Source organism: Phodopus roborovskii, unplaced genomic scaffold (assembly GCF_943737965.1).
Source record: "Phodopus roborovskii unplaced genomic scaffold, PHOROB, whole genome shotgun sequence".
Taxonomy (NCBI): Eukaryota; Metazoa; Chordata; class Mammalia; order Rodentia; family Cricetidae; genus Phodopus; species Phodopus roborovskii.
The window spans coordinates 36,219,767-36,246,112 of record NW_026126517.1 but is presented as its reverse complement, the minus strand read 5'-3'; the positions used below and the strand labels follow the sequence as shown (position 1 = coordinate 36,246,112).

Genomic DNA, 26,346 nt, shown 5'->3' with positions numbered 1-26,346 from the left:
TGCACCATGCATACCTTTCTCCTTCACCTGCAGTGAGATGAGCCCATCATCCACGTAGATCTTGCTGCCCACCTCTACCACCTTACAGATGTTCTTATAGTCCAGCCACAGGATGTTCTCGTCACACTTCTCCATGTAGGCATTGTCCAGGGTGATCTTCAAGGGGGCTCCCTTCTTCAGCTCCACTTCTGCAGTACCGCTCTGTAGATTTGAGGCAGACAGCCAGTGGCTGCGTGAACTGAAGAAGCCAGCACCACTCATGGGGATGCTCAAACCTGGTACTAACAGATCTTCCTTTGAATAAACTCTCACTATCTTTGTTTATTGAGGAAATAGGGATATTAAGCCCAGATCACCAGTGAAACTTTAGTTTTTTTTGAACAAAATTATAAAAATAATCCCAGATGAAAACAACAATGAATAAAATATTCTCATGTGGGGATTGGAGAGATGGTGTAGTGGTTAAGATCACTTCTTCTGGCAGAAGATCTAGGTTTGATTTCCAGCACCCATATGGTGGCTCACAAATATCCATTAACTCCAGTTCCAGGGGACACAGCATCTTCTGGCCTCTGGAGGTCAGTACACACGTGGTACATAGCCACACAAAACACCCACACTTAATAAAAACACGATCACCGATAGACCTAAACTCTAGTCAGAAACTAGAAGGCTACCAGAGGGAATGCTGCCTGCTCTCAGAGCACTCCTGGTTTCCTGGAACACTCACGCCTTTGATGAGTCCAGTCCTGATCTCAGGTCCCTTTGTGTCCAGAGCCACAGCAACAGGTCGGTAGAGAATGGGGTCAGATGCGAAGCTTTCTGTGGCCGTACGCACATTCTTGATAGTTTCTGCATGATACTGGGAAAGAAGGGAGATTGATTGACAGTTACTCTCCATACCTGACTCCAGTTCCAAATCCCTACCTATGAAATCAAAGTATCTAAATTCTATCCTCACTCCTACCTCCGATCTCACTAGCATCCATTCTTCTCTCCACATGTTAGCGTCACCACCTCTCATCACCACAGCTTTAAACACACTTCCAGAGAACAATCCAGAACACTGCCACTAAAACCCATTCAGGCAGGAATGTGAATCCGCCTACTATTAAAGCAGCTATGTGTCCCTTCAGTTGTCCTAGTATCCCTAGGACTCACCAAAGAAGGCTAATAACGGGCAGGTAAAGGGCCCAGGATTTGTGTTTAAAGTCTGCCCTGGCAGTCTGTGTCAACTATTGATTCCAACTTCAATTCAAACCCAAAGTTGTTGACTTAAGTTAACAATGGTCCAAGCTAAACAGCTCATTGCTCAGTCAAGTGCAGATACCTCCTTTCACAGTCACTTTCTTAGGTCTGATTGAAAGGGAAGGGCTGGTGATCAGTGACACATCTCTGATACAACTACCCTTTGCTATTCTTCACTTGCAAAGGCCTTTTCCTTTTTCTTTCTGGGAGTCAGAGCCAAGACAGCTGAAGAATTTGTGGATAGTGCAGATCCATGTGATACCACCGATTAACAGGCCATATAATTCATTACTTTAGAGGCTTTGTCTTTTAGCCACTGTGCAGTTAAGACACCTGCAAGCCCGTTTGTTATCTACAGGAGACCAGAGCAGAGATGGAACAGTCCTTCACCTACACTCTGCCTGAGAGCTGAATCTCTTCTTACAGTAACTTGACTGCTGTGGTTCACTTTAAAGAGGCACTTATAATAGTTTTGTTGGAAATTGCCCTTAATTTTCATCGACTTAAAAATATTTCTTCATGGCTTAACATATCTTTGTAGGTATGAGTGAGGTTTGAACCCAGGGATTTATTCTTGCTGAGCTACACACCCCAGCCCATTCACAAGTGTTCTAAACACACATTTGACCTCATGTATATAAAGCTGTATTATAATATCAATGGTCAGAACACTGGGTAGCCTATTATTAAAATTCTTTGTATGGCTTACCCTTGGTACACTTCTAGAAGGTGGATCATGTCTTCCACTGTTACAGCAATGCTTTTGCTGGCATATTACCAAATGGTAGAGGCTCTAAATTTAGGCTATTTAAAAGTCAGTACACAGTACAACATTGCCTCTTCAGCAAGAATGTTCATCTTGCCCATGTGACCAGCAAGAGGTTGTAATTACAAGACTGCCAAGGCTGGGAAAGGATCAGATGCAGCTGGTAGATGTTCCTGTCAAAGGGAGGGATGCAATTCCAGTGTCTCCAGAAGGACTTAAAACCATCAAGACCAGTAGATACACCTCAGCTCCTCATTAAAGCAGCACACGAAATAAGAGACCTGACACACGGTCAAACTGATTAACCTCATCTCATTCAAAAAAGCTAAAAATGTGTATCAAGGCACTTTAGCACCACATCTTGCAAGAAGGTGTCATATACTGCTTAGGTACCTTTTAGACTAACCTAGGCACCATGACATTTGGGGTTAGCCTCCAGACTGATTATGGGATATGGGTTCTGGAACCTGATTAGTCTCATGTTCTAGGAAGGAAGGGTTCACTTTCTTGGACTGCTCTTCCTCCTCTATTTTTAGTCTAAACAATTTCCAAAGGTCAGAGGGCAAAATAGAACACAGGGTAATACTTTTATAGGACACAAAGAAACCAAGATGTGGGAGAGGACTGTACCCACCTTGATCGATGTCAGTAGAAAATACAGTTTGAAACTATGAATTGTAGCTCTTGTGATTTCTTCACCTGCCCAACAGCTAGAATGGGTTGTTCTAAACTTGAGAGCATTGGCACAAATGGGCTTTTCTAACTCACAGCTGCCATCTGCCTCCTGCATATGGCCTCTCTACCAGTAAGAACATATAATGAACAGCCCCAGATCAAATGCATTCCTACCTCACGTTATGGAAGTAACTGATGCTGGGAAGACAATGCTGATGGAGTAAGAATAAGACACACCACTGACTTTGTGCACTAGACTCAGTCTCAAGTGGAACCCCCTATGGACCTACCTACCTAATCATCTCAGAACTGAACTAAGCCAGAATCAACTTTCTGCATGTCCCTTTGGTCACCAGACTCACAGCAGCCACCTGAGGCGTTGTTGCCAAGTGCAGAGCTAAGACAAGACAATGGCCTAGAGGGGTTCCAGCTAAATCCTCCCTGCATTCTTTAGTGAAGGTTAAGGGTAGGGACAGGTCTGGTCTTTGACAAAGCAGGCCTTGTATGTCTAGGCCAATGCAGGTGACAAGAGGGAAAGAGGTAATCAGGGATGGGCCAGGACAATGTCCCATTCACCAAGAAGGTGGGATCCACACCTGTGTAGGGAGTATCATTAATGAATACCACACCTCCTGTTTCCAATAAACCTCATAGCAATCTAACTGAGGCCTACCTCATGAGTTCCATGAGAGAAATTCAGACGAGCCACATTCATTCCAGACTTGATCATCTCCTTCAGCATCTCCACTGACCGGGAAGCAGGACCTATTAATATTTAAAGCCACAGGTAGAAAACCATAATACTTAAAACATGTGCAACTTTCTCAGCATCAAATTCTTCATCCTTTGTTTTTAAATCATCAACTCTAAAAAATAACAGAAACTATTATACTAGCTAACTTTCCTAACTTATATACAAGTGGGAAACACCGCCACTTTCTATAAATTCTTCAAGGCCCTGCATAATCAAGAAAGTGGTTGGTAGAATTATGCAGTTTTGTTTGTCCTCAAGATGTCAAACTTGGTGACAATGTTGGTGACACAGACCATATGCATAAGACCCGAGGTCTCAGAAATACTCCTACCAAAAAAAAAAAAAAAAAAAAAAAAAAAACCACTAAGGAAGACCCCTGAACTTCTCCTACCGCAGAAAACACAAAGTGTTTTGTTTTTGATACAGGCTTCCTTGAATTCAGAGATCCGCCTGCCTCTAAGGCCATCTATTTCAATTCCCCTAGAAATGTGTACAGTATTTCACTCAGAATCTAGGTTAGCCTTGTAATTGCTATGTTTTTTTAGGAGATCATCAGAGTAAGAAGCCTCCATTTAGGGGAGCCACGCTCACTCACCAATGGTACAAATAATGCCAGTGTTGCGGGCCGTGATTGGTGCAGAGTCAATGTCCAGGCGGCACATATGTTCCAGGAAGGTATCAGCCATGGCTGCGTGGAGCTGCTGGGTCTGAATGAAGGCAGTCCCTGCTTCACTGTGTGGCTTCGGCATGGTTTCTGATGTCCTGGGTCCCGGGAAGTTAAAGAGTGCAATTAGACTGGGCAGTGCTTAATGAGCCACTTGGCATAGGCGGGTGTCTCCTACTTACACATTAACCCAATATGATTGCTTTGTGCACTAGTCACACAGAGGCCTGGCACGTGCTGGCTCTGTGGGTGCTTCTCAAATTGGGCAAAGGGCTCAATGTGACTGTGAGCAAAGACCTTGATGAGCGAAAGTAATTTCCTAGGCAATGCAAGCAGGAGTATTACATTACCTGCTATCTATTTTTATAGTTTTCACACCCCACCCTAGGAAGAACATCACTTTACATACATGAAGAAATTTCCAAAAGTTGTGAGAACTACCCTCCCCAAAGTTTGTAACTAATCTATCAGCATACAAACATCTGGTTCCTGGTTTTAGTGTCTTGGGAAGTCTACCACGATGAGGTGTCAAATCAATAAGTATGTGCTTTGGTAGGCTACCCACACAGCCTCTGTACCATGTTCACCCAAGCTCAAATGGCCCCAGGGATCAAGGAAACAAACACTGTCTCAAACCCTTTTTAGCTCCAGAGTTCTAGGTTTTCACTGGCTTCATCGCCTAAGCCTTTTCTTAGCTTCTATTAGACATAAGATCCAAATGATAGGCACCAAAGGAAAAAAAGAAAAGAAATAGTTCAGGGTAGGAAGCAAAATACAATAGCAACAATTACAAGACACACAAAGCAATTTTCCTCACAAGAGCACTGGAATAGCTCTAAAGTTACTACACTAAGGAGTCTTCGGTAACTTAGGAAACATAATTGCACAGGCACAGAGCTAGTTTCAGATGGCCTAGAATCCACTCTGTAACCTGGCTTGACCTTGAACTCACTCTTTGATCTTCCCAAGTGACATTAGCCATGGCTTCCCCAATCTGAATTTCCTCTCTATGTCTGATACGTAGAGCACTCTCAGTAGCCTGAGTATTCGTTCCAGGTAATTAACCACCCAGGTCACAACCCCAACAGCTGCCCAACCTTTGCTTTAAACTTTATTACTGACTTACAACTAAATGCTCACTGAGCTGGTTAGAGGACAGAACTCTGTAGAAGCTTTGCTTTATCAACAAACATTGAGAAGCTTGAATGAAGTTGGGCGTTGGTCTCATCTGAGTTCAAGCCAGGAGGCTCTTCTAAAACTCCAGACCCTAAAGTCTCCAGTCTGAGTTCTACAATAAGACCCTCTGTATCCTTGCTCTGCTTTGACTCCCAGTAAAGAACCCTCACTCTACTACCAACCATGGGCTTTATGGACCACTGAAGAATATGCATGTAAAATTCATTTCTGAACTTCTCCTACCCTGGCAATAGCCAGGGACCTCTGTAACCTACTTGCAATGAAATGCAAATGAAGGCTGGTGTGGAACTCATGGCTGTCCATGAGTTCCAGCCTCCTGGGTACTGGGACTCCAGGGGCACACCACTATATTCACTGCAGAATCAAACTTTTAAAGAAGGGATGACACCTCTAGCTATCGCCATTTGCCAATACTGTTCCTTCCTAACTCTCCTAACTCCCTAAGACAGTCAACATCTCCTATGGGGTCTACTTGAATTTTATCAACAGCACCTTGTAGTATTTGTTAAATGATCAGTCTCATTAAGCCCCCTCTGACAAGATCAGTTCTGCTTGTTTCCCCTCCCTAAATGTAAGTCCTCACAAAGGAAGTCGAGGCAGTCAGGTCTACCCATGGTTGAAACAAACTGGACTGGCAAACTCTCATGGCTCCCAGCCATGCTTAGGTGTTGTGTCTGCTAAAGGAACAATACAGATGGTACATTAAACCAGCAAGACACAAAAGCCTTGCTGTAATCATGATGGGACAATGAACTATGAGGTCACCACAAGTAGAACAGACACTGAACCCATTTCCTGAAAAGCCACCAGGGGCTTCTTCTCTCCATCTGAGACATCGAGGTTCCTTGCAAATTCCTGCCTGAGGCCACTGATGATCGGATCATACCTTTGGTTGTCTGGGCTTCCGGTGACATATTGCTGTTTTTTTGACTCAGGATGGCTCCTTGGCCTCACTTGGAAAGACCGCTCAGAGCTGAGTATTGTTTGCCCTGGAGAACTGCACAAGGATTAAGGTAAAAGCTGAGCGCTTTGTGGCAATTACCTTAACCAAGTAGAAATTGCTCTTAAGAGATTCACCTGTTACATACACACACACACACACTTAATGAAAACCTGGCCTCCCTGAGTTAATCCATCCACCCAATACCCAAAAATTGCAATTTAGTTTTAGGGTGTGTGTGGCGGGCACTGTGCAGTTCTGGGATGGAACTAGGTTATCAGAAACAATTTCCTTCATCTACTCATGAATGACCCTCATTGCACTATCCCAGGCAGACTTCACTTACAAAGATCCTCCTCCTATCTCAACTTCCCAAGTGTTATAGAGTACAGGCACGAGTCACTAGGACTGACTCCCTCTGAAGTGCCTTTAAACCTGTAATTTATTATTTGAGGGTCTCACTAAGTAACTCTGATGTGTTGCCTCTCTCCCCAAGTATGCACCACCGCATTCTCTAAGTTTATATGAATGCCTGGTCTCCTCCACCGTAAGATAAAAGGAAAAAAGGCTTAAGAGGATAAAAGTCAAACTACCAGTTCGTTATCTGAGTGGCAGTATTTATTGAATGCTCCCTCTTCCTTCTCTGAGACAGTGTTTCACTATATATCCCTGACCTGCTGGAGATGCTATTAGAGATCAGACTGGTCTCCAATTCAGAAATCTGTCTTTCTAATTGATGCCATGTGTCACTGTACCCAGTGTCATATCCTTTATCAATAAAATTGTTGATATGGCCAGGTAGTGGTGCACACCTTTAACCCAGCACTTGGGATGTCTGTTACACAAAGAAACCCTGTCTCAAAAACAAAAGTTGATGCAAAATGCTTTAAGAATAACAAAGTGTCCAGTTTCTGAAAATGATGCATTTATTTCCATGCATTCTACCCGTAATCTCAACCTTAGGGAGAGAGGCATTATATGTAAAGGATTACTCTATTAATATGGAAAGATGTATGTTCTCTATGCCCTCAGGTACAAGTGTACTTCTCAGGGAAGCTTTACTGACTTGGGAAGGGCAACTTGATGATCCATTGACCTCAAAGGGGGGAAAAACAAAACAAAAACCCACAAAACAAATAAAAAACAAAAACAAGTGTGCAATATAATCCATGAAAAAATTTCATGACCCAAACCTGTCAGTTCCATGCCTGAGTCCAGTAATTTTCTTTTCCTGCTTTGCCTGTTCTCAGGCTTGACAGTACAACACTTGTTAGCCAAGGGCTGATGCCTTCAGAGCCCAGAAATGCAATTTAGCAGGTAAAATTTCAAAAATTTCATTGTCTTCAAATACAACCCATTCTCCCATCTAGAGTTAACCTGTAATCTGCAGACTAGACTATCTCGCCACCAGATACAAAGTGAAAAGTTGAAATATGTATCAGTGACTGAATGGATACAATTAAATAGGTTTCCAACAAAACTTCAGGTGTTAAGTCTTCTACCCATCTAGATTCCAGCTTACTGATCTGCTTTTCTTCCTAGGCTCTGAGATCTGGAGCACCCCTGCTCTCCTCCCCCACATCAGGCTTCTTCTGACTATCCCATGACCTCTATGGAACCCCACAACTTAAACTAACCACCCATCTATATATATGTATAATACCCCTTCTGAGGTCTTTTTCCTCGCCCAGGAAAGCAGCCCCAGCCTTGGTTTCTTAGGGCATAGTGGGCCTCCATGAAAGGCTTGCCCTATTGGCCAGCTACTTGTATAGTAAGTAGTGCCTGCCAGGTCATGCGGCCCCACCCATGCCAGCATCCTCCTTCTCAGGAGGCACCCACGTGCACAGCCAACCTCCAGCCAGCAGCAGAAGCCTGGCAAATCCAATAAGAGCAGCAAACACCATGTTCAGGGACAGGAGCCTTACTCTTGAGCCTGAGCCCCTGAAGCAGTATCTTCCTCAGAGCCATTGCCCCTCTGTGAGAAAGGAAACAGCAGCCCAGGCTTCAGTGTGGGCCGCAGGTTGAGCCATGTACAGGCCCAGCTCAGTTCTCATCACCTTGTTCTACCCTCTTCTATATCAGGCACAAAGGACATAAAAACAAATAACAAAAAATGCCCAATGCCAACCTGATTCTTAGAGCTGGCACTGTCAGGCCATGTGCTTTTACCTTACCCCATAGCCCTGGCTACCCTAAGTCAGGAGACCCATCTGTCCCTGCCTCCTGAACGCTGTAAATAAAGGTATTTGCTCCCATGCCCAGGGAGAGGTCTACTTCTTAACCTTAGCAAATTCTCTATCATGTTACCAGCTCAGAACATGAGCCCACCTGTTGGAGTTAAAAACTTCTGTGGGGCCAAAACCAAACCAAACCAAACCAAATCAAAAACCTGGCCTCCATGTCAACTTTACAGAGCACAGAACTAGTTTGAGCCAGAAGGAGGTGATTTGGGAGAAGTTTCTGTTCTGCTGGCACATGGTGCCCTCCTTAAGCGTCCAGTGTTTTCCGGGAATGAAGCCCAAGCTCTGGACCCTGGCTTGGGAACCAGGTGTAAGCAGAATGCAAAACAGCCTGAGTATCTAAAGGAATGCCCTGAATGGGGGGGGTGGAGGGATTAAAATGGGAAGGCAACACCAGCTGTCCAAGAGTACTGACCTACTTACTCTGAGTGCCTGTCTACAGTGACCTTCATATGTTTGAAACTACTGACTTTCTTCCCATGGGGAGAGAGATCCCAAACCTTGCCATTTCTACTACCCAGAACTCAGCATCAACAAAGACCTGTATTTTTAGACTTTCCAAAAATAAAAGTGTTCTGACTTTATTCAATTCATAATTTCTTCTCCCAACCCCAACGTTTTAGCCCCCTCCACTGTCCTTTGTCCCCACCCTACCCTGAATTTTGGATACCCAATCATTATATCTGTATTGAATCCTATTGATATGGGGTCTCATGTATTTGGGACTGACCTTGAGCTCATTAAGCAGATGAAGCTGAATAAAAACTTCAGGTCCTCCTGCCACACCCCTTGAATGTTGCTACTGTGCCCATTTTATGTAAGTGTTAGTGATAGACCAAGGCTTTTGCACACTAGGCAAACATTTCCCCGGTGAGATACATTACTAGCTCTTTCTGGGCTGTTCTCAAACTCAAGATCTGCCTGCCCCAGCCTCCTGAGAGCTCAGATTAAAAGTGAGTACCACACCCAGTGCTTCCCTACTTCTTAATCAAGTTTGGACTCCTCCAAAATGGGCATGCATGAAAATCTTTACACTTATTGCTGGAAACACCACTAGTTTAAAACCAAGATATGACCTGTAGGTTAATTTAAAATGTTTGGAAGGGATGCAGCTTCCTTTATATAGAGTTCAGCTGGCTTTGGGAAAGAGGCTCAGAGCTCCCCAAATTACCCTTCAGTGGAGGTGTCTTGAGGCCACCAGAGGTACTACAGTTCAGACCTCCCTCCTACGTGCAGACAGGCACATTACAGTAGGGGTGTGGCCTCACAGTCCAGCTTGGAGTCTGTAGGACCACCCCCCAGTCCTAAGCTGAGCAGTTACACTAAGCCTTTAAGAGGGCAGCAGTTTTGCAGGTCACCACCCACATGGGCTCACCTCATCTGAATGTTCCATATCCAGTCTAAGTCTGGCTCTTGGGAAAAATTGCAAGACCAAAAAAAAAAAAAAAATGTCAGGATGAAAGCTCATCAAAAAGTCTGTCATTTATTTCTATCTATACCAGAGAAGTTTACAGGGATGACTCAGTCCTTATAAGTACTCTTACCCGAAAAGTAAAAACCCTCACTGGCGTCAACTCATTCTTGTAGTTTACCAGTTAACTTGACTGTGGGTATTTGGGATGATTCAGAAACTAAAAGTCAAGTGAGTCATTTTCCTCTACCTCAATCTCGACCTTAGTTCTTGGCCAACTCATCTTGACTTCCTGCAGAAAAGCTAAAGCAAAGAGACACTAAAAACCCAAGTAATGCCTTCCTGCCTATAGCTGTTTCCTACTTTCTTCCACTCAATATTAATTTAAGAAATAAGATGTCCTTTCCTGTGACCAACACCTTCATGTCACAATAGATGGCATATCCAACCCCGGTGAGATTTGAGTTGTTTTGAGCCAGCTATGAAATGTGTCACACCACTCACTGGGAATGTGTTTTTTTCCTTTTGAGACACTATGAGTTTCACAGTGTAGCACAAACTGGTCTGAACTCAGCCATCTGCCTGTGTTTGTCTCCAGAGTGCTGGGATTAAAGGAGTCTTGGGTCATTACACCTGGCCGGCTCACAGTTCTCAACATTAAGAACTGTTAACATTAACTCTTTGTAAAACAAATTTCCCTGTGAATTAAACAATTACTTCAGATATGTTTAAAATGAATGTAGTTATGTACTAGAAAGTGATTCATTAGCATCCATGTAGCTTGGCTTAAGCAGTAACTCAAATGGGTTCACAGAAATTGCCATCATGGATACTGGTTGTTTCATGAGAAGCTGCTGTTTGTGCCTATTACTCAAGAATGAGTGTACCCATGGACTAGGACCAACCATTTATACTCCTGCTCTTAGGGTAGCACAAATGACCCCGTCAACCACATTTTGCTGCCCCCTCCCCCTCAGGTTTTCAGACTGGTTAGTCTCATACTTGAGATCCTGGCCTCATGAGTACTACCACACTCAGCCTGGGTGACACGTGTTTGACTTAGGGAAATGCATGCTAGCTCAGTCTTTGACTCAATAGGGGCCTTACTAAACCTGGGAGTACCAAGTTTTCCCACTCACCCAAGGATGAGAATTCTCTCGAATGCCGCCGCTAGGTTGAAAGGCTGAGTCATCTTGCCCAGACCCGTTGATGGATTACACTACACTTTCCCACAGAACAGCCTCATTGCCTTACCTACTGCATCCTCAGGCCACCAAAGGGTAAATTGTTTGCTAACAATGGTACCTTGAATACTGACCAAATGCCCTCCCTTCTGTACCCTGTTGCCACACCCTGAGTATTGTGGCAACAGAATTTCCTGCAACAGCCTCCAAATCCAACTTCCTACAAGCCAGGAGGCAGAAAGGTTTTAATGAACAATCAGGGACGAGAATCGGAAGACATCGATCTAGGTACCTGTTTTTTTGTTTCTATCCTTACATTCAAGACAAAGCTTTTCTTCCTTTAGATGGCTGGCGCCTTTCTCAGGAGTTGCAATGTAACATTAGTTACATTGTAAACACTGACCAGATTCCAGAATTTGTTTCCAGAGGGATACTAGGTGTTCAGAGCCTTGCAGCACACCCCCCCAAGCTTAGCCCTAATGTGTAGAGGAATTGTGGGCCACAGTGATTCAAGTTTCTCAGCTTCAACATAACTATTTCATACATTGACCAAAAAAAAAAAAAAAAAAAAAAAAAGACACGTGCACGCCCTTCTGGGCATTTCACGAGATTAGACACTACATCCAATATGCTCCGTACATACACGGAGAACAGGAACTCCTGACACCAGAGGCCGAACCACCTCAGAAAATTAATCAATCACACCGGATTCCGTAAACCCGTTTATATCCCCCGCTGCCTCCACGCAGGACTGGGCCTACACTATGAGACTCACTTTATCCTATCTATCTACTGGGTTTGGAAGAGGTGATCCAGACACATCTCTCCAAGAATGTATTGTTAAGTAACCTTCAGACTAGGTGCTTTCTTGCTTCTTCAATCCTTGTGTGCGGACCACCTCGTGAGCACCATCCTTCCTTACAGCACTGACTTAGCAAAATTTGCTTCCCTAATTAGAATGAACTCTGTGGGCTGAGCGTTCTGGTCTCATCCGGCTTAAACTCCATTCGGAAACCTCCCTTGGTTGACCACCCAACATCCCCTACCCCTGGGGCAGCACGTTGGAGCTGGCGCCCTGCGGTACGTGCAGCCCCGCCATCGTAGGATGGAGCACGTGAGTGTTTGGAGGCGTCCCGCAGGGACCGTGTAGCTCGGAGCATGAGTGGTTCACCAGCAACCAGAAGAAACTGCGGCTGCACAAAATAGGAAGGAATAGCGGCCAACCCTTCTTGCCCAACCACCGGGAAGACTAATGTTACGTAACCGGTGGCTACATCTCTCCGGACCGCCACTACATCCTATCTACACGCCGCGGACCACGAGGCCCAGAGGGGAGTCCGCGGACGTGACCAGAATGCGGTGGGCGGGGGAAGCAGCGCGAGGGGGAGGGGCGAGGATCCGGATGCTGAAAGGATGCAGAAGCGCGGACGTGACCGGAATGGAGGGGGGGGGGAGGGGCGATCTGGAGCAGTGAAGAAGGCCGTGGAGGAGCACACTAACCTGAATGGAGGATGAATGCGGAGGCACAAAGAGAGAAGCAGTTATTTCGAGGAGAGATAACAAGGAGGGCACCTAATGGGGGGGAGAACAGATCAAAAATGAAGGAAAAAAGAACTACTAGTGAATGCAGGAGGAGGATGAGCATCGAACAAGAGTGAGAGAGAACAGGGCGGAGGACGGCAGGAATAAGATAAGAGGGTGGAACCAGATTTAGAAGTAAAGAGGGACCAGAACTATCGCGTGGGACGGGGCTGGCTGGCCCCTCTGACTTCGGAAGATCAGGACCTGTGCTCAATTGTAGCTTCTCCCCCAACCCGGACTGGGATGCATGATGCCAGGAGCCTTAGTCCCGCGTGGGCAGGCGGGCCAGCGCTCCGCAGAAGCAGGCATCGGCCTTGGGCACAGATGGCATAGGCTTTCCCCGCTCACCTCGGTCGTACTCCGAATCTTGCAGCGAAGCTTTAGACGAACGTCTGAAAGGTCCGGACGAGTCACCGGTGTGCGGGACTGCGCCTCCTGGGCCTCAAGGTTATCACAGCTGCGGCCGTCGCAATCCCTCCGCAGCCCCGCCCCTCGCCCAATCCCCGCGGCGGCCAGCGGCGCCCCGCCTCTCGCGTCTTGCCAGGAGCCCGCACCTTCTGGGAAAAGCACGATGGAGGCGGGACAGGCAGGTTGCCCTTTTGAGGACTACCTTCCGTGGCGGAAGGACACAGTAGACCAAAATTGCGCATGGGTTATTCTGATGGCCAATGGCGAAGTGGTGAGAAAGCAAGGACCGCCCTCGGAGCCACGGACACCATTACCCCCCAGATACCCTGGCGCCATGGACACCTGTTGCCTTAGGACTTGGAGGGCTCTATAGGGATCCCTTTTTGGCCTTCTGCCCAGATCGCCCCATCTGCCCTCGACTATCAGGGCGGTGCCCAGATTTATAGGTCCCGGGACATTCCTTCTGCCCCGCCCGGTGCCCGCCCCAGCGCACCCTCTGAAGCTGAGCGGAACTGTAAGCGGGGGTGATGCGAAGTGGGGTGTTTGGAGGTCTGGGCTGCCTCCCAGAAATGTGTAGCCTTAGAGACTGGATGGGGGGGGGGGGGGACTTAGGAGCCTGTTCCTGGAGCCTGAGCGCGGCCTTATAACAAGAAAGGATAAGTTTGGAACTATGTTAATAGTCTCAGTAAGGTCACGAATCATGTCATTAAGTGCCTTGGAGCAGAAAAACAATCCAAGATATTAGTGCAGAACTGACCATCACACAGCTAATATCTATACAGGAGTCAGCCTGGTTTTCGATTCAGCCATACATTTCAATCTGTAGTATAGGAATCTTCCTTAATTTTTTTCCTACAAGGTGCTTTCTAATTTGCTAATTCTAGTCTTAACCAGAGTACTTCCCAAGCTCAAGGTGTTAACATTGGTCTTCATTCAGCGAAGTTTTAAAAGCAGATACAATGTTGCCACATTCTAAATGGTTCTACTGTGCATACTGCCACCCAAAGTTCTAAGTAACTGGGAGTCTTAGTGGCTCACAACTGTAAGCCCCGCACTTAAGAGGCTCAGGCAGGAGAAACTGCCAAGGTCAGCCTGAGCTACACAGTGAGCTCTAGGACATCCCTGGCTAGGGCTCTCTTCCTCCCTCCCTTTGCCCCCCCCCCCCCGCGCATGTGTGTATGTGTGTGTGTGTGTGTGTGTGTGTGTGTGTGTGTGTGTGTGTGTGAGTCTCACTACCATCACCACAAATCTAGGTAAAAAGCTAGGTATGCCCAAGACTGTGATCTTGGAGTTTAGGAGACCAAGACAGGACTGGAGGCCCAAAAGAGTATGGTCCTAAGATTAACATAAATATCATTAAACTGGAGAATTGGTAGCATCTGCAGATTTCAGTGGTGTGACAGTTACACAAATGGGATTCATGGAAGTGGCAGACTACAGCCTGTCTTGTTCACATTAGAGGACAACATGTCATAGTGACTTTCTAAAGGTTACTGTCTTGCTTTTGCTGAGAAGAGTAAGTTTAGGTTGTATCTTATCTTTGTTCTAGTTTTAATCACTAGCCATATGACTATACCTGTAATTAAACAAATACAGTCCGTTAAAAGTAACTTAAGGACAACCCCTATTTCACAGGGTGGAGTTTGATCAGTTTATTATATGTGAATGAGTTAAACAGTGTTCAATAGGCACCTTCTTCCTAGTCTTAGAGGGCTTTCTGGTAACCAGGGCAGAAGACATTTCTGAATTCAGACTTGCTTTCTCTGAGCCATCCCTCTGAATCTGCATTCCTTTGATCTACAGCAACCCCAAAACTATAGGAAACCAGATTTAAAGTAAGCCCTTCCTTTGTGTTCACTGATTTGATCAAGATGGGGGAGTGAGCTTCCAGATTCACTCACTTTACTGCAGATTTTTGCCAAAAGATCACAGAATCTGGTTTAATGGCATAAACGTTCTTAAAATTAAATGGGAGTTCTTGGGGAAGGGTAAGTTAAAGGCCATACTCTAGCCCAGGAGCTACAAGACATACTTTGCTCTGCTGAAATGGTGGTTGTAAGGTGTTGGTGTCTCATATTGACATCTTGGTCTCTGGAAATGGCAGTGCTATCTCTGAAGACAGATTACAGAGCTGCCTACAGCCTTAAACATCAGTCTTAAAGCAGAACTTAACACTTCGGCCCTACCTGCCCCATTTGACTTGTTTTTGAGACAGGGCCTCACTCTATATCCCACAGTGATCTTGAATTACCACCACACCCAGTAGGCCTTTTTATGCCATGCCTTCTTCAGATGGCTAAAAAATGATTCTATCACAATGTTAGAGCAAAGTTTTCCCCAGAGAAACCCTGTAAAGAATAAAATGATGGAATTTTGTAGTTAGGGATAAAGAAAAAGAGTTGTTTCTGTAAAAGGATTCAAGAAATATTAGAGCTTCACAAGGGAAAAGTCAGCTTAGGTATGGAGGGCCTCTCCATGATGTTTAGCAAATGAATGTAATTTCAGAAAATACTGAAAATACAAGTTTTCTGAATGCAACTATGTGTGTGGGCTTTCCCAGCATCTTGCAAATGCTGCATCAGCAATGAGAAGCAGGAAGAGATAAGCATGGAGTAAGAACTCCATGCTTATTCACTGTAAAGCTCTATCTCAGCCAAGGAGGCCTTGTCATCCAATATGACCTCCAACTTTTTTCTATCCGACAACATCAGGAACTCACTGAAAAAAAAAAAAAGCAGTTTAGAGTGGTGTAATGTATCCTCCCAACTACTCCTGAGAGGTCTTTCTCCCTACATTTGTAGTAGAACCTACCTTAAGAAGTCTGTCTGGGGATATAATCTGACACTTTCCATCCCAAGGAGGATAGAAAGGGAAAGATCTAGACACACAGCTCTGTGATGGAACTGGGGATGGGGTGTCAATCAAGATTTGGAAGATCAAGGAGGTCATAATGGGCAAGATGACATCCACCAGCAAAGTCATCCAAGTAGTGAAGCCGCATGGCCTCTGTAAGGTTCCCTTACAGAAGAGACAATTCTAAACTTAGTGTCTCAGAAGCTCTGAGACCACTGAGCTTCCCTCTCCTGTAATTTCATATCATTCTAAAATAAGTATACCCCCAGGTTAGCTGCTAGGTCAGGCAGGGGCCAACAGACACTGAATAATAAAACCATTACCTCATTACAAATGGGCATTGTCCAATGTGGAAATCCAGAATGATCATTGTGACTGCTGTTTGTCATCAGAATAATTATATTTCCAATAAGGGACTTTCAAAATAAGTGAAAGTGTTTATTTAGCAAACTTATTAAATATTCTGGAGAGGGAGGGACCAGGAAACATTGGATCATGTGCCCCTCTCCCAAGAAGTCCTACTTTTTCCTTAGATGTTTTTATCTGTGTGTCTGTCCTTACAGATTGCTAGCTATCGCACTGAATCATCCCAAGAAAACTAGAACTAAAGAGACTATAGGCTCTCTCCCGTGTAAAACCATTTTTTGTAGACAAAGTGTTAAAGGGTATCATCTCTGGCCCTATTGTGTTGAGGGGGTAGCTGGTCTTACACTCCATTTGTGGAAAGTCCAATGGTCCAGAATCAGTGCCTACCTTTTTCTCATTCCTGGGGTTGGAGGGCTCCAGTGGAATTGTGTGATCCACAGAACTGCCTCTCCACAAACTATAAGAAGCCAAGATCTCCCTTGATGTCTACCCAGAATAATGCTGTGAGTTTGTAAGAAGCAGTAATGACTCAGCACCAGACTCTGCTCCTTCCAGCTAGAACTAAAGGCAGAAGCAAGCTCCTCCCCTCCCCAGCTGATGGCCACATCCTTACCACAAACTGAGTCATGGCCACACCCAGCCTGTATGGAAAACTACCAGGAAAAGAGAGAAGGTAAATGCAGTTCAACGAGTATTTGAGGCCAAAATCACAGCTATACACTCTCCATCTGGCACTAATTGAGGAAAACAATTCCTTTTCCTATCCCTATCCCTATCCAAGCATGTCTAATCTGAGTCAATCAAGTTTGCTTACACTCGGGTAAATGGAAGGTGGGCTGTAAGAGCTCTGGCCTTTGTGAAGAATGATATCTTGTAGCTCATGCATGTCTTCATGGACCCCAGCCCTCTTACCCTCAATTCTCCCTCCAAGCTGTGAAAGGATACCTCTACAGAAACACAGGATGCTACCAACCAAGTTTCTCTGCATTGAGGGCATTCTTCTGTCAGATGAAGTTTTCCTTCTTCCTTACAATGCTGAGGAATTAACCTAAAGTTTTGTATTTGTTAAGCAAAGGTGCTAAGGCTGAGCCACAGGCCCTGCTTTCAGAAAGCATTCTTATGTAGGGAGCTTGCAACAATATATACAATATATACTTATACAATAATATACAGTATATACTTATACAATAATATAAATGTTAGCAAGTTATTTAAGGTAGTTTGCACACTACCTGGGAACTCATGTGTAAGAATCAAATTATGTTAACTGTCTCTGACACCATATTATGGGTTACAAAATCTTTTCAGGAAGCAGGATTTTTAGTTGCATATGTCCACTGATAGTCATTTATTTGGGTTACAGTTATTTGTCTCAGGCCTGAGTCTTAGAAAACTTGGGGGTGTTGGGATATACTAGTTATTTCCTTTTTGAGATGGGTGTCTTGCTAAGTTCAAGTTAGTCTTGACATCCTGAGCTCAACTGATTCTCCTGTCTTGGCCACCAGTGAATAAGCTAGGATTGTAGTTGAATACTACCATACTCATTTATAATGTACTAATCGTAAAACAATGAAGAAATCAATTTCTGCGGGGGAGGGTCTTTAATAGTGGTACTGAAGGTCACAGAAGACAAGAGCTAGTCTAGAGCAGGCTTTGAAAACAAGAACTATAGTAGAATTTGAAATCATCTTGAAAAGCTGGGCTTTTAAAAGAGCTTTGTGGTGTTTTCTATGTTTACATATCTGTTTTTCATTAATATTTCATAGAATATTTGGAAATGTTCAACATGTCTCAGCTATGGTTAGAATTAACTAAGGGAACAACCACGGTGGCAATGCCTTTAATCCCAGGACATCAAAGTTCAAGACCAGCTTGGTTACACATAGTAAGTTTCAGGCCAGCCAGGGCTACATAGTGAGACCCTGTCTTAAAAATTAAGAATACAGGGTATATGAAACAAGTCTGATTGGCCAGAAGCTTCCTTAATAAGACAAACCCAATCCTCCAAAGCTACCCAGTGTTAGAGAAAGGCAGTGGTTTCAAAACACTTTCCTACTCAGGAAGTTCCATATGCCTGTGAGTTCCCACTCCAACCCTGACAGCCTCTGGCACCCTTAGAACTTCATACATACTAAGCAAGCACTTTACCACTGAGCTATAGCCACAGTCCTAGACTAGCCTCTCTTAAAGGACTTCAAGTTAGAGGACTCAGTTTTCTGTACCTGCCAACTTACTCTTCACCCTACTTATCCTAAAAGCCAGGCAGAAGAAAGAATAAGAGCCCAGCCTCTAAGAAACAAAGCAAGGACGACAAGGTTGGTTTTGCGTGAGAAAGCAGCTGGTCCTGAAGATTTTAAAAACAAACAAACAAACAAATAAACAAAAAAAAAAATTAAAGCTGCTCTGACCTCAAAGACCCTTTTAAATCTTCAGTAACAAGCTTCTGGGGTATTCTGTTTGTTCCATTTGCATAACTGATAAACGTCCCCTCTTAATTTTTTGATTAAAAATACTGACATACCTGTAGAACACAAAACTGAAACTAAATGGACATCCTTTACTTCAGGAAACAAATAGTCCCAACCTTCAAGATATTCCACTCCCACAACACAACCCCTTATTTGGGCCTCAGTTAGGTGCTGGGCCGAGGTAGGCAGACCACAGTGATCATATCCAGTCCACAGCACCTTCCATTTTATTGTTTTATTTACAAACAGGGTGAAGTCAACTGGCAAATCAGGGGTGGGAGTCAGTCAGGGCCATCCAAATGTGGAGTGGTTCCTGGATCAATCTCCACCATGAAGGCTGCCTCTTCTATCTTTTTCTTGGCCCTTGAAATTTCTCAGGGCAGCCTCACCTGCTGCTCCTGAGCCCTTTTACAAGGGCAGATGGATCCTGGGGGAACAGGGTGGTACGAGGGCTGGGGCCCCCTCAGTTTGTGTAAACCTGAGTTCCGATCACACGCATGATTTCCTTCTGTATCTTGGGGTCCTGAGTATTAATGTTGGCATCGCCCACCTGCCCATCCTCATATCTGCCAAAGACAGGGGAAGTGTGAGCACAAGGGGAAACATAATGCCAAACCATATCTACCAGCAGAAGATTTTCAGGACATGACCATTTCATCCCAAAGTCAAAGATTTTGTAACTGCTCTTCAGGATGAAGGGATTAGCTCAGCACAGACCCTAAAGGCAAAGACCCAGTGCCAACTATATTAGCAAGAGACAGGACTCAGACAACAAAAATGAATATTCTCAGTAGTCACACACCATCTACCACCCTCACTCTTCAAGTAATCTCATGGGCTCCTTTTAGACTCACACAAAGAAGAACCTTGTGCAGACATGGTCGGACACAGGGCACACCCAAATGTTTCCATGCTTCTGAAGGTCCTTAGATGTAATCACTGTGAAAAGAGGGGCCAGAAATTACAGATATGAAGCTAAAGACAGTCCAGGTAGGGAAGGAGGACAAGATGCTTCAACATAATTTTTGGCCGAATCAGCATCAGAAATAAAGGTTGGAGTTCCAAAAAGACATGAACTGTGTGAGTTACATACCTTCACAAAGTGCTATACAGTTTAGATTCCGACTCTGCAGGAACCTTGACTGAATGGATCGGGTCTGAAAGAGAAAAAGGCAGAGGAGAGCAAAGCAAGGTCAAATGTTAGAGCTTGCTCTCAACAAGCTGGTTAGTTACTGATGATGGGGATGACAAGGATAGGAACTGGGTCTCCTGAGCTCACAGCCACCCTCCAAATATTTGCTTACATATAATTACCCTGATGGGTCCACAGCTTCCATTTTCATCTTTTTATGCTTTCAGATAGCATATGCTTTCAGATAGCATATGACTGAAGTTAAGATCATTTTACAATACAGCTAGTGCCTTTAAATGATCTACAGTAGCCCTAGCTCCATTGTTCTCCTATCCATTATTTTTAGCAGGATTCAGAGAAAGGTCCTAACTCAGGCAGAACCAGCAAACAATACCTGGGGGATGGTGTTCATCCTGTTATATCTCTGGACCAGCTCATCCTTGGAAGGCATTCTGTGCTGTCCTTTGCCCATTCCTGTCACAGAACAATGAACTCAGTTAATTGATCCAGTATTTATGGAAATACTTACTATATGCCGAATACCAAATAAAGACACTTGGTGATACAGTGGTGAATAAACAAGCTATTTTCCCACACAGAATTTAGTCTGGTGGAGATTACAGGCAAGGAATAAGTAATTACAACACAGTGTGGTAAGGGTTGTGAAGGTGAGCTTATAGATCACCATGTGAACCAGGAAGGGGAACTAGCCTAGCCGGGATTTGAAGATGTCGTGGTGCAATAAGACTAAGGACCTCAGAATTAGGGAGAGTTAGTTTAATAGTGTATGGAAAGCAAAAAGACAGACCCACAGGGCTTAATTTGCGTATATTATAATGAAAGACAAAATATTATATAAAAGATGTAAACTAGGGTCAGATCAAGCAGGCTTTATGGGCTGTAAAGGCAACTGGAGTTGATCCTCTAAGAACACCAGGGAACCACTGAAGGGTTCTATTTCAGGGAAGTAACACATGAATCAGGAAAGAAGGGCCCAGCAGAGTTGGATACCAATACCTCAGAGTCAAATGATAAGCCAGAGACATGAGTTGGGAGAAAGCAAGCAGAGGAAGTACAATATGCTGTAGTTTTAAAGTTACAGATTTTCCTCTCAGGATAAAGAGAAAGCAGAGCCCTTCCAAACTGATTCTCCACAGATATTCTTCCTCATTGGAAGAATCCTACCTTCAGAAAAAGTGCCAACTCCCTCTCATTTCTATTATTATCTCAGTGCATAAATTCTCTGCCACCACCACCTCCTTTTTGTTTTTTTTTTTTTTGTTTTTTGTTTTTTGAGACAGGGTTTCTCTGTGTAACAGCCCTGGCTATCCTGGAACTCACTTAGTAGACCAGGCTGGCCTTGAACTCACAGAGATCTGCCTGCCTCTTTGTCCTAAGTGCTGGGACTAAAGGTTATGTGCCACCATGCCTAGCTTTGTTGTTGTTGTTGTTATTATTATTATTTGTTTTGTTTTGTTTGTTTTTTGTTTTTCGAGACAGGGTTTCTCAATATTGCTTTGGAGCCTGTCCTGGAACTCATTCTGTCCAGGCTGGCCTCGAACACAGAGATCTACCTGCCTCTGCCTCCCGAGTGCTGGGATTAAAGGAGTGTGCCACCAACATCTTGCTACAACACCAGCGCCTGGACATGCCTGGCTTTTTTAATCAAAAAGGTTTTTCTTCTTTTCTCTACTATTCTTAGCAATTATAGAAGAGGCCTTGTTTGTAATAGGATGAAATAGGATTTTTGCTGATGTATCAAACAGTACCCATATGCCTCCTACTCCTAACTCTTTTTGGCATAGGACAGGATTTCAGTCTGTCTCCAGGCTTATCACAATCACAGCCTTATCAGTTAGAAGCGTGTAACCAACAAGATGGGACAAAATATGAAAATGATGTTATCAATACAAGCCTTATTATAGGTTCTAATCTCACCGTTCTACTTCATTACAACTTCACTCTGCTTTAAATCTTGGGTTTGCCACTGCCTTTATATCAAAAATATAAATTAAATTTTTTCCCCATCAGAGAATTTTTTTTATTATTTAATTAAAAAAAATTACATAACAATCCAGTTTCCCCACTTCTCTTCTCCCGTCCTCCCACCTCTTCCCCATCCCACCTCCTACTCCTTCCTCAGAGAGGGTAAGGCCTCCCTTGGGGAGTCAACAAAGTCTGGCATACCAAATTGAGGCAGGACCAATCCCCCCACCCCCACCCATATCAAGGCTGAGCAAGGTATCCCACCATAAGGAAAAGGCTCCCAGAAGCTAATTCATGCACCCAGGATAAGTCCTGGTCCTACTGCCAGCTACACCCCCACAACAGATCAAGCCACATAACTGTCACCCACATTCAGAGGTCCTAGTTCAGTCTCATGCAGGTTCCCCAGCTGTCAGTCCAGAGTCTGTGAGCTTCCACTAGCTAGGGTCAGCTGTCTCTGGTTTCCCCCATCATGATCTTGACCTGGCCCTCCTTGCACATATGATTACATTTAAATTGCATTTATTATTATGTGTATTTGATGTGAGTGCAGGTGCATATGGAGGTCAGAAGACAACTTTTTGGGGTTTTATTGTTTTGTTTTTATTTGTTTGGAATTTGGTTTTGCTTGCTTTTGCTTGGGTTTTGACTTTCCAGTCACAGCTGACCTAGAATTCACTATGTAGAACAAGCTGGCCTTGAACTCATAAAGAGCACCCACCTCTGCAAGGGCTGGGATTAAGGACAACGTGTGCTACCACACCCAGCTCAGAAGACTACTTTTAAAAGATGGAAGGGATAAAACTCAGGTCATGAGGCTTGGGTATCAAGCACTTTTGCTGGCTGCACTATCTCACTAGCCTATCTTGGTTTTACAATGGCCACTGTGTACAAGTGGGAGGTGATAACTACCAAACTGAAATTCTTCACTGAGCAAGCCAGATGTCAACTCAACACAGGCTTACACTATAATCTCATAGTAAATTCATGGCCTGAACAAAACTCAGCTTGAACTGCCAATCCCTTATTCCTGTAGGACACCTTCTCCATCATCCTGAACAAGGCTCAATTCTGCATCCAAATATCATGAGATCAGCCCAGATACTTCAAAGGTAAGATTCTAAGAGAAATTCCCATTCAGGTTCTACTTCAGAGAAAGCAGGCAGGAGATGAAGAGGCGGCACTTTAAGCAACTGAACGCTTGTCCTGTCTCAAACCTATTGTACTGTCCCATTCATACTGATCCAGTGACTATTCCATTCCTGTCCTTGGACTATACTATTTGATGCTTAGAATAATCTCTGGACACTTTAAATAAAATCAATTTTATTTATTTGTTTGTTTGTTTTTGAGACAGGGTTTCTTGGTACAGCCCTGTCTGTCTTGAAATTTGCTCTGTGGATCATATTTAGAATGCATTGGACACCTACCTTGTGTAGATTAAACATGTTATTTCAAAACATTCTGACTCTAAGTGGCATATCTAAGAGGAACTGTTTGTTGCCCTGAAATGTAGGTAACATCTATTCTGTAGCACTGGGAACTGAATCTAGGGCCCAACATATGCTAGGCAAGTGTTCTACTGTGAATGACTTGCCCAGCCCAGCATTAGAACTTTCGTATTTTCACTTTTATTTGTTTTTTTTTTTTTCATCACACATAGCCCTGTTAAGTTTGATTTTGTCCATCCTTGAGCAATGTAAAAAAACATTTTGCCTTTTTCACATGTCAGGGATCTACTGTAGCATTAGAGGTACAATGGTTTTGACTTCCTCATTCTGTTCCCAGTGCCTGGGGAGTTAGACCTCTCTATATGATTGATGCAGGTTAAAATTCTCATGCTAATGAGATTCAAGATCAAAAAAGTAAAACCAGTAGGGCAATGACAATATGTTCTTGACCTCAGAAGAGCTCCCAAAAACTAGTTTTGTTTACACAGTCTTCTGCTACTTACCTACCATTTTAGTATTTACTTATTTATTATGTATTTGAATGCAAGTGCACAGATGCCACAGTTCATGTGTAGAGGCCAGAGTACAATTTTCAGAAGTCAATTCTTGACATTTCTATCTTGTTGAGACAGAGTCTCTCTTATTGTTTCTACTCTGGGCGGCTGTCAAGTTCTCAGGCAATTCTCCTATTTCTGTCACCTATGTCTCCACAGGAGTGCTGAGGTTCTAGGTACTGAACTTGGGTCATCAGACTGGTATGCCTAGCACTTTCACCTACTGAGCCATTTCCTCGGCCTGACTTGCCTATTTTTAATCAATATTACTAAGATTGTCTACATTGTTGCATGCTACTGCTTTGCTGTCCTTCATTTTCATTGCTCAATAATAACCTAGTATGATTATATAAAAATCTATTTGTCTCTTATCACAATGATGAGCTGAGCTATTTCCAAGACTTGCTGCTGCAAACAGTTTTACTGTGAGCATTCATGTACATGAGTTTGCATATACAGAAATGAAAATATTGGGTCAAAGAGATAAACTATGCAGCTTTATAAAGAAAAATCAAAAAACTTTTTTCTTGGGCTGACAAGATGGCTCAGTGGATAAAGGCACTTACTTATAACCAAGCTTCATGACCTGAGTTGTACCTCTAGAACCCTCATAGTATGAGAGGGCTAATTTCAGCAAGTAGTCCCTTTGACCTCTAAAGTACAAATATGTATGTGTACACAAACATACCCATGTGCACACACAGCACAATAAATGAGTGTTTAAGAAACCTATCTCCTGAATGGGTGATGGTGATACTCGCCTTTAATCCTAGCACTTGGAAGGCAGAGACAGGCAGATCTCAGTGAGTTCAAGGCGAGCCTAGTCTACAGAGCGAGTTCCGGGACAGGCTCCAATGCTACACAGAGAAAGAGAGAAATCTGTCTCCTACATCAATTCATATTCCTATAGAGGGTAAAAGGGATCCTATAGATTTCTACAGCCTTTGGAATAATTAGGCATTATTAAATTTCTTACCTTTTTATTGATCAAATGGGTACTAAATAACAAGTCACTTTGGTTTTTTATTTTATTTCCCTCTAGAGGTTACATAGTTTTCACATGGGGATAGGGGTTCATTTCTTCAATGGAATCATCATTTATAGAATTTTCTTGCTTTATCAATAGGTTGTGTTTGATTTAAACTTTTTTTTTTTTTTTTTAATAGCACTTGTATGCTCTACCATGTAGCATATACTAGACCTTTTTTCCCCCCAAGTCAGGGTATCTCATGTTACAGCTCTGCATGTTCTGAACCTTGCTCTGTAGACCAGGCTGGCCTCGAACTCACAAAGATCCACCTGCCTTTGCCTTTGCCACCTGCTGAGATTAAAGATGTGTGCCACCACCACCAAGCCTGGTCTTTCCTTTAAAAACTGCAATAAGGCCTGGCAGTGGTGGCCCATACCTTTAGTCCCAGCACTCAAGAGGCAGAGACAGGTGGATCTCTGTTAGTTTGGGGTCAACCTAGTCTACAAAATGAGTTCTAGGACAGGCTCCAAAGCTGTCTCAAAATCCTGTCTCAAATTAAAAAAAAAAAAAAAAAAACAAAAGAACAAACCCAAACTAAAAAACAAAAACAACAAAAAACTGAGATAAGGTCTTAAATTATCCATGCCATCCCTGAAGTAGCTATTTAGTCCAGGAAGGCTGTTAACTTGTGATCTTTTTGTTTCAGCTCCCTAAGACACAACTGTATGCCACCACACCTGAATAAGAAATTTTAAGATACACTTTATTAATATGTACATAAAGTATTATGTACATAACTGTGTACCATGTGCATATCCTCAGAGAGCAGAAGAGGATGTCGAATCACCTGAAACTAGAGTTATATAAGGTTGTAAGCTGTTGTGTGGGTGCTGGGAACTGCACCTGGGTTCTTTGGAAAAGCAATAAGAGCTCTTAACTACTGAGCCATCTCTCCAGCAAAATTTAAATATATTTTATGATTACTCTTTTTTTTAATGCATTTTACAAGTATCTTCTCCAAGTTTTTACCCTGTCATTACTTTACCTTTACAATATACTCTTTTGAATTGGATGCTTTAGTTTCAACCAGATCTGACAAATTTTTTATTATTTCCCTTTTCCTTTCTCTACATTTTTGTTTAAGATTAAAACAATCTGCTCCTTGATAGTTTAAGACTCACAACACTATGGGGAGAGAGGAATAATTCAGAGGGTTCCATGCCAGACAAAAAAACAAACAAAACCCCCAAATACTATTTGGCCTTGGTTGTCTACCATGTTTTTATTTTCTTTAAGTCAGTTAAACTAAGTTAACTAAGTAAACTAACTTTTCTAAGCATTTTGTCAAAAGGTTTCAATTTATTGATAGAACATTTAAAGATTTTTCTCCTAAGCTTAAAAAAAAAAAAAAAAGTACACTTGTAGTTATGCTGGCCTTTTTGTTCACATCTGTGTCCATTCTTAAACTAACCTGATTTGCTTACTGTAAGGATTGAGG

At 43.4% G+C, this 26,346-nt stretch overlaps 1 protein-coding gene across 5 annotated transcripts in view; it reads right to left on the bottom strand.

Moving 5' to 3' along the window:
- The window catches only part of LOC127231838 (protein mono-ADP-ribosyltransferase PARP6), a 57,495-nt gene that overhangs the window by 9,002 nt on the left and 22,147 nt on the right, over positions 1 to 26,346 (bottom strand). For all 5 annotated transcript variants that reach the window (XM_051197640.1, XM_051197639.1, XM_051197641.1 and 2 more), the window contains 7 exons: positions 20,282 to 20,361; positions 19,849 to 19,912; positions 19,610 to 19,694; positions 4,039 to 4,205; positions 3,363 to 3,454; positions 731 to 862; positions 15 to 201 (listed from right to left, as the gene is read on the bottom strand). In XM_051197640.1, coding sequence (XP_051053597.1) covers positions 15 to 201; positions 731 to 862; positions 3,363 to 3,454; positions 4,039 to 4,205; positions 19,610 to 19,694; positions 19,849 to 19,912; positions 20,282 to 20,361 — 807 coding nt within the window. The remainder of the gene's footprint in view (positions 1 to 14; positions 202 to 730; positions 863 to 3,362; positions 3,455 to 4,038; positions 4,206 to 19,609; positions 19,695 to 19,848; positions 19,913 to 20,281; positions 20,362 to 26,346) is intronic.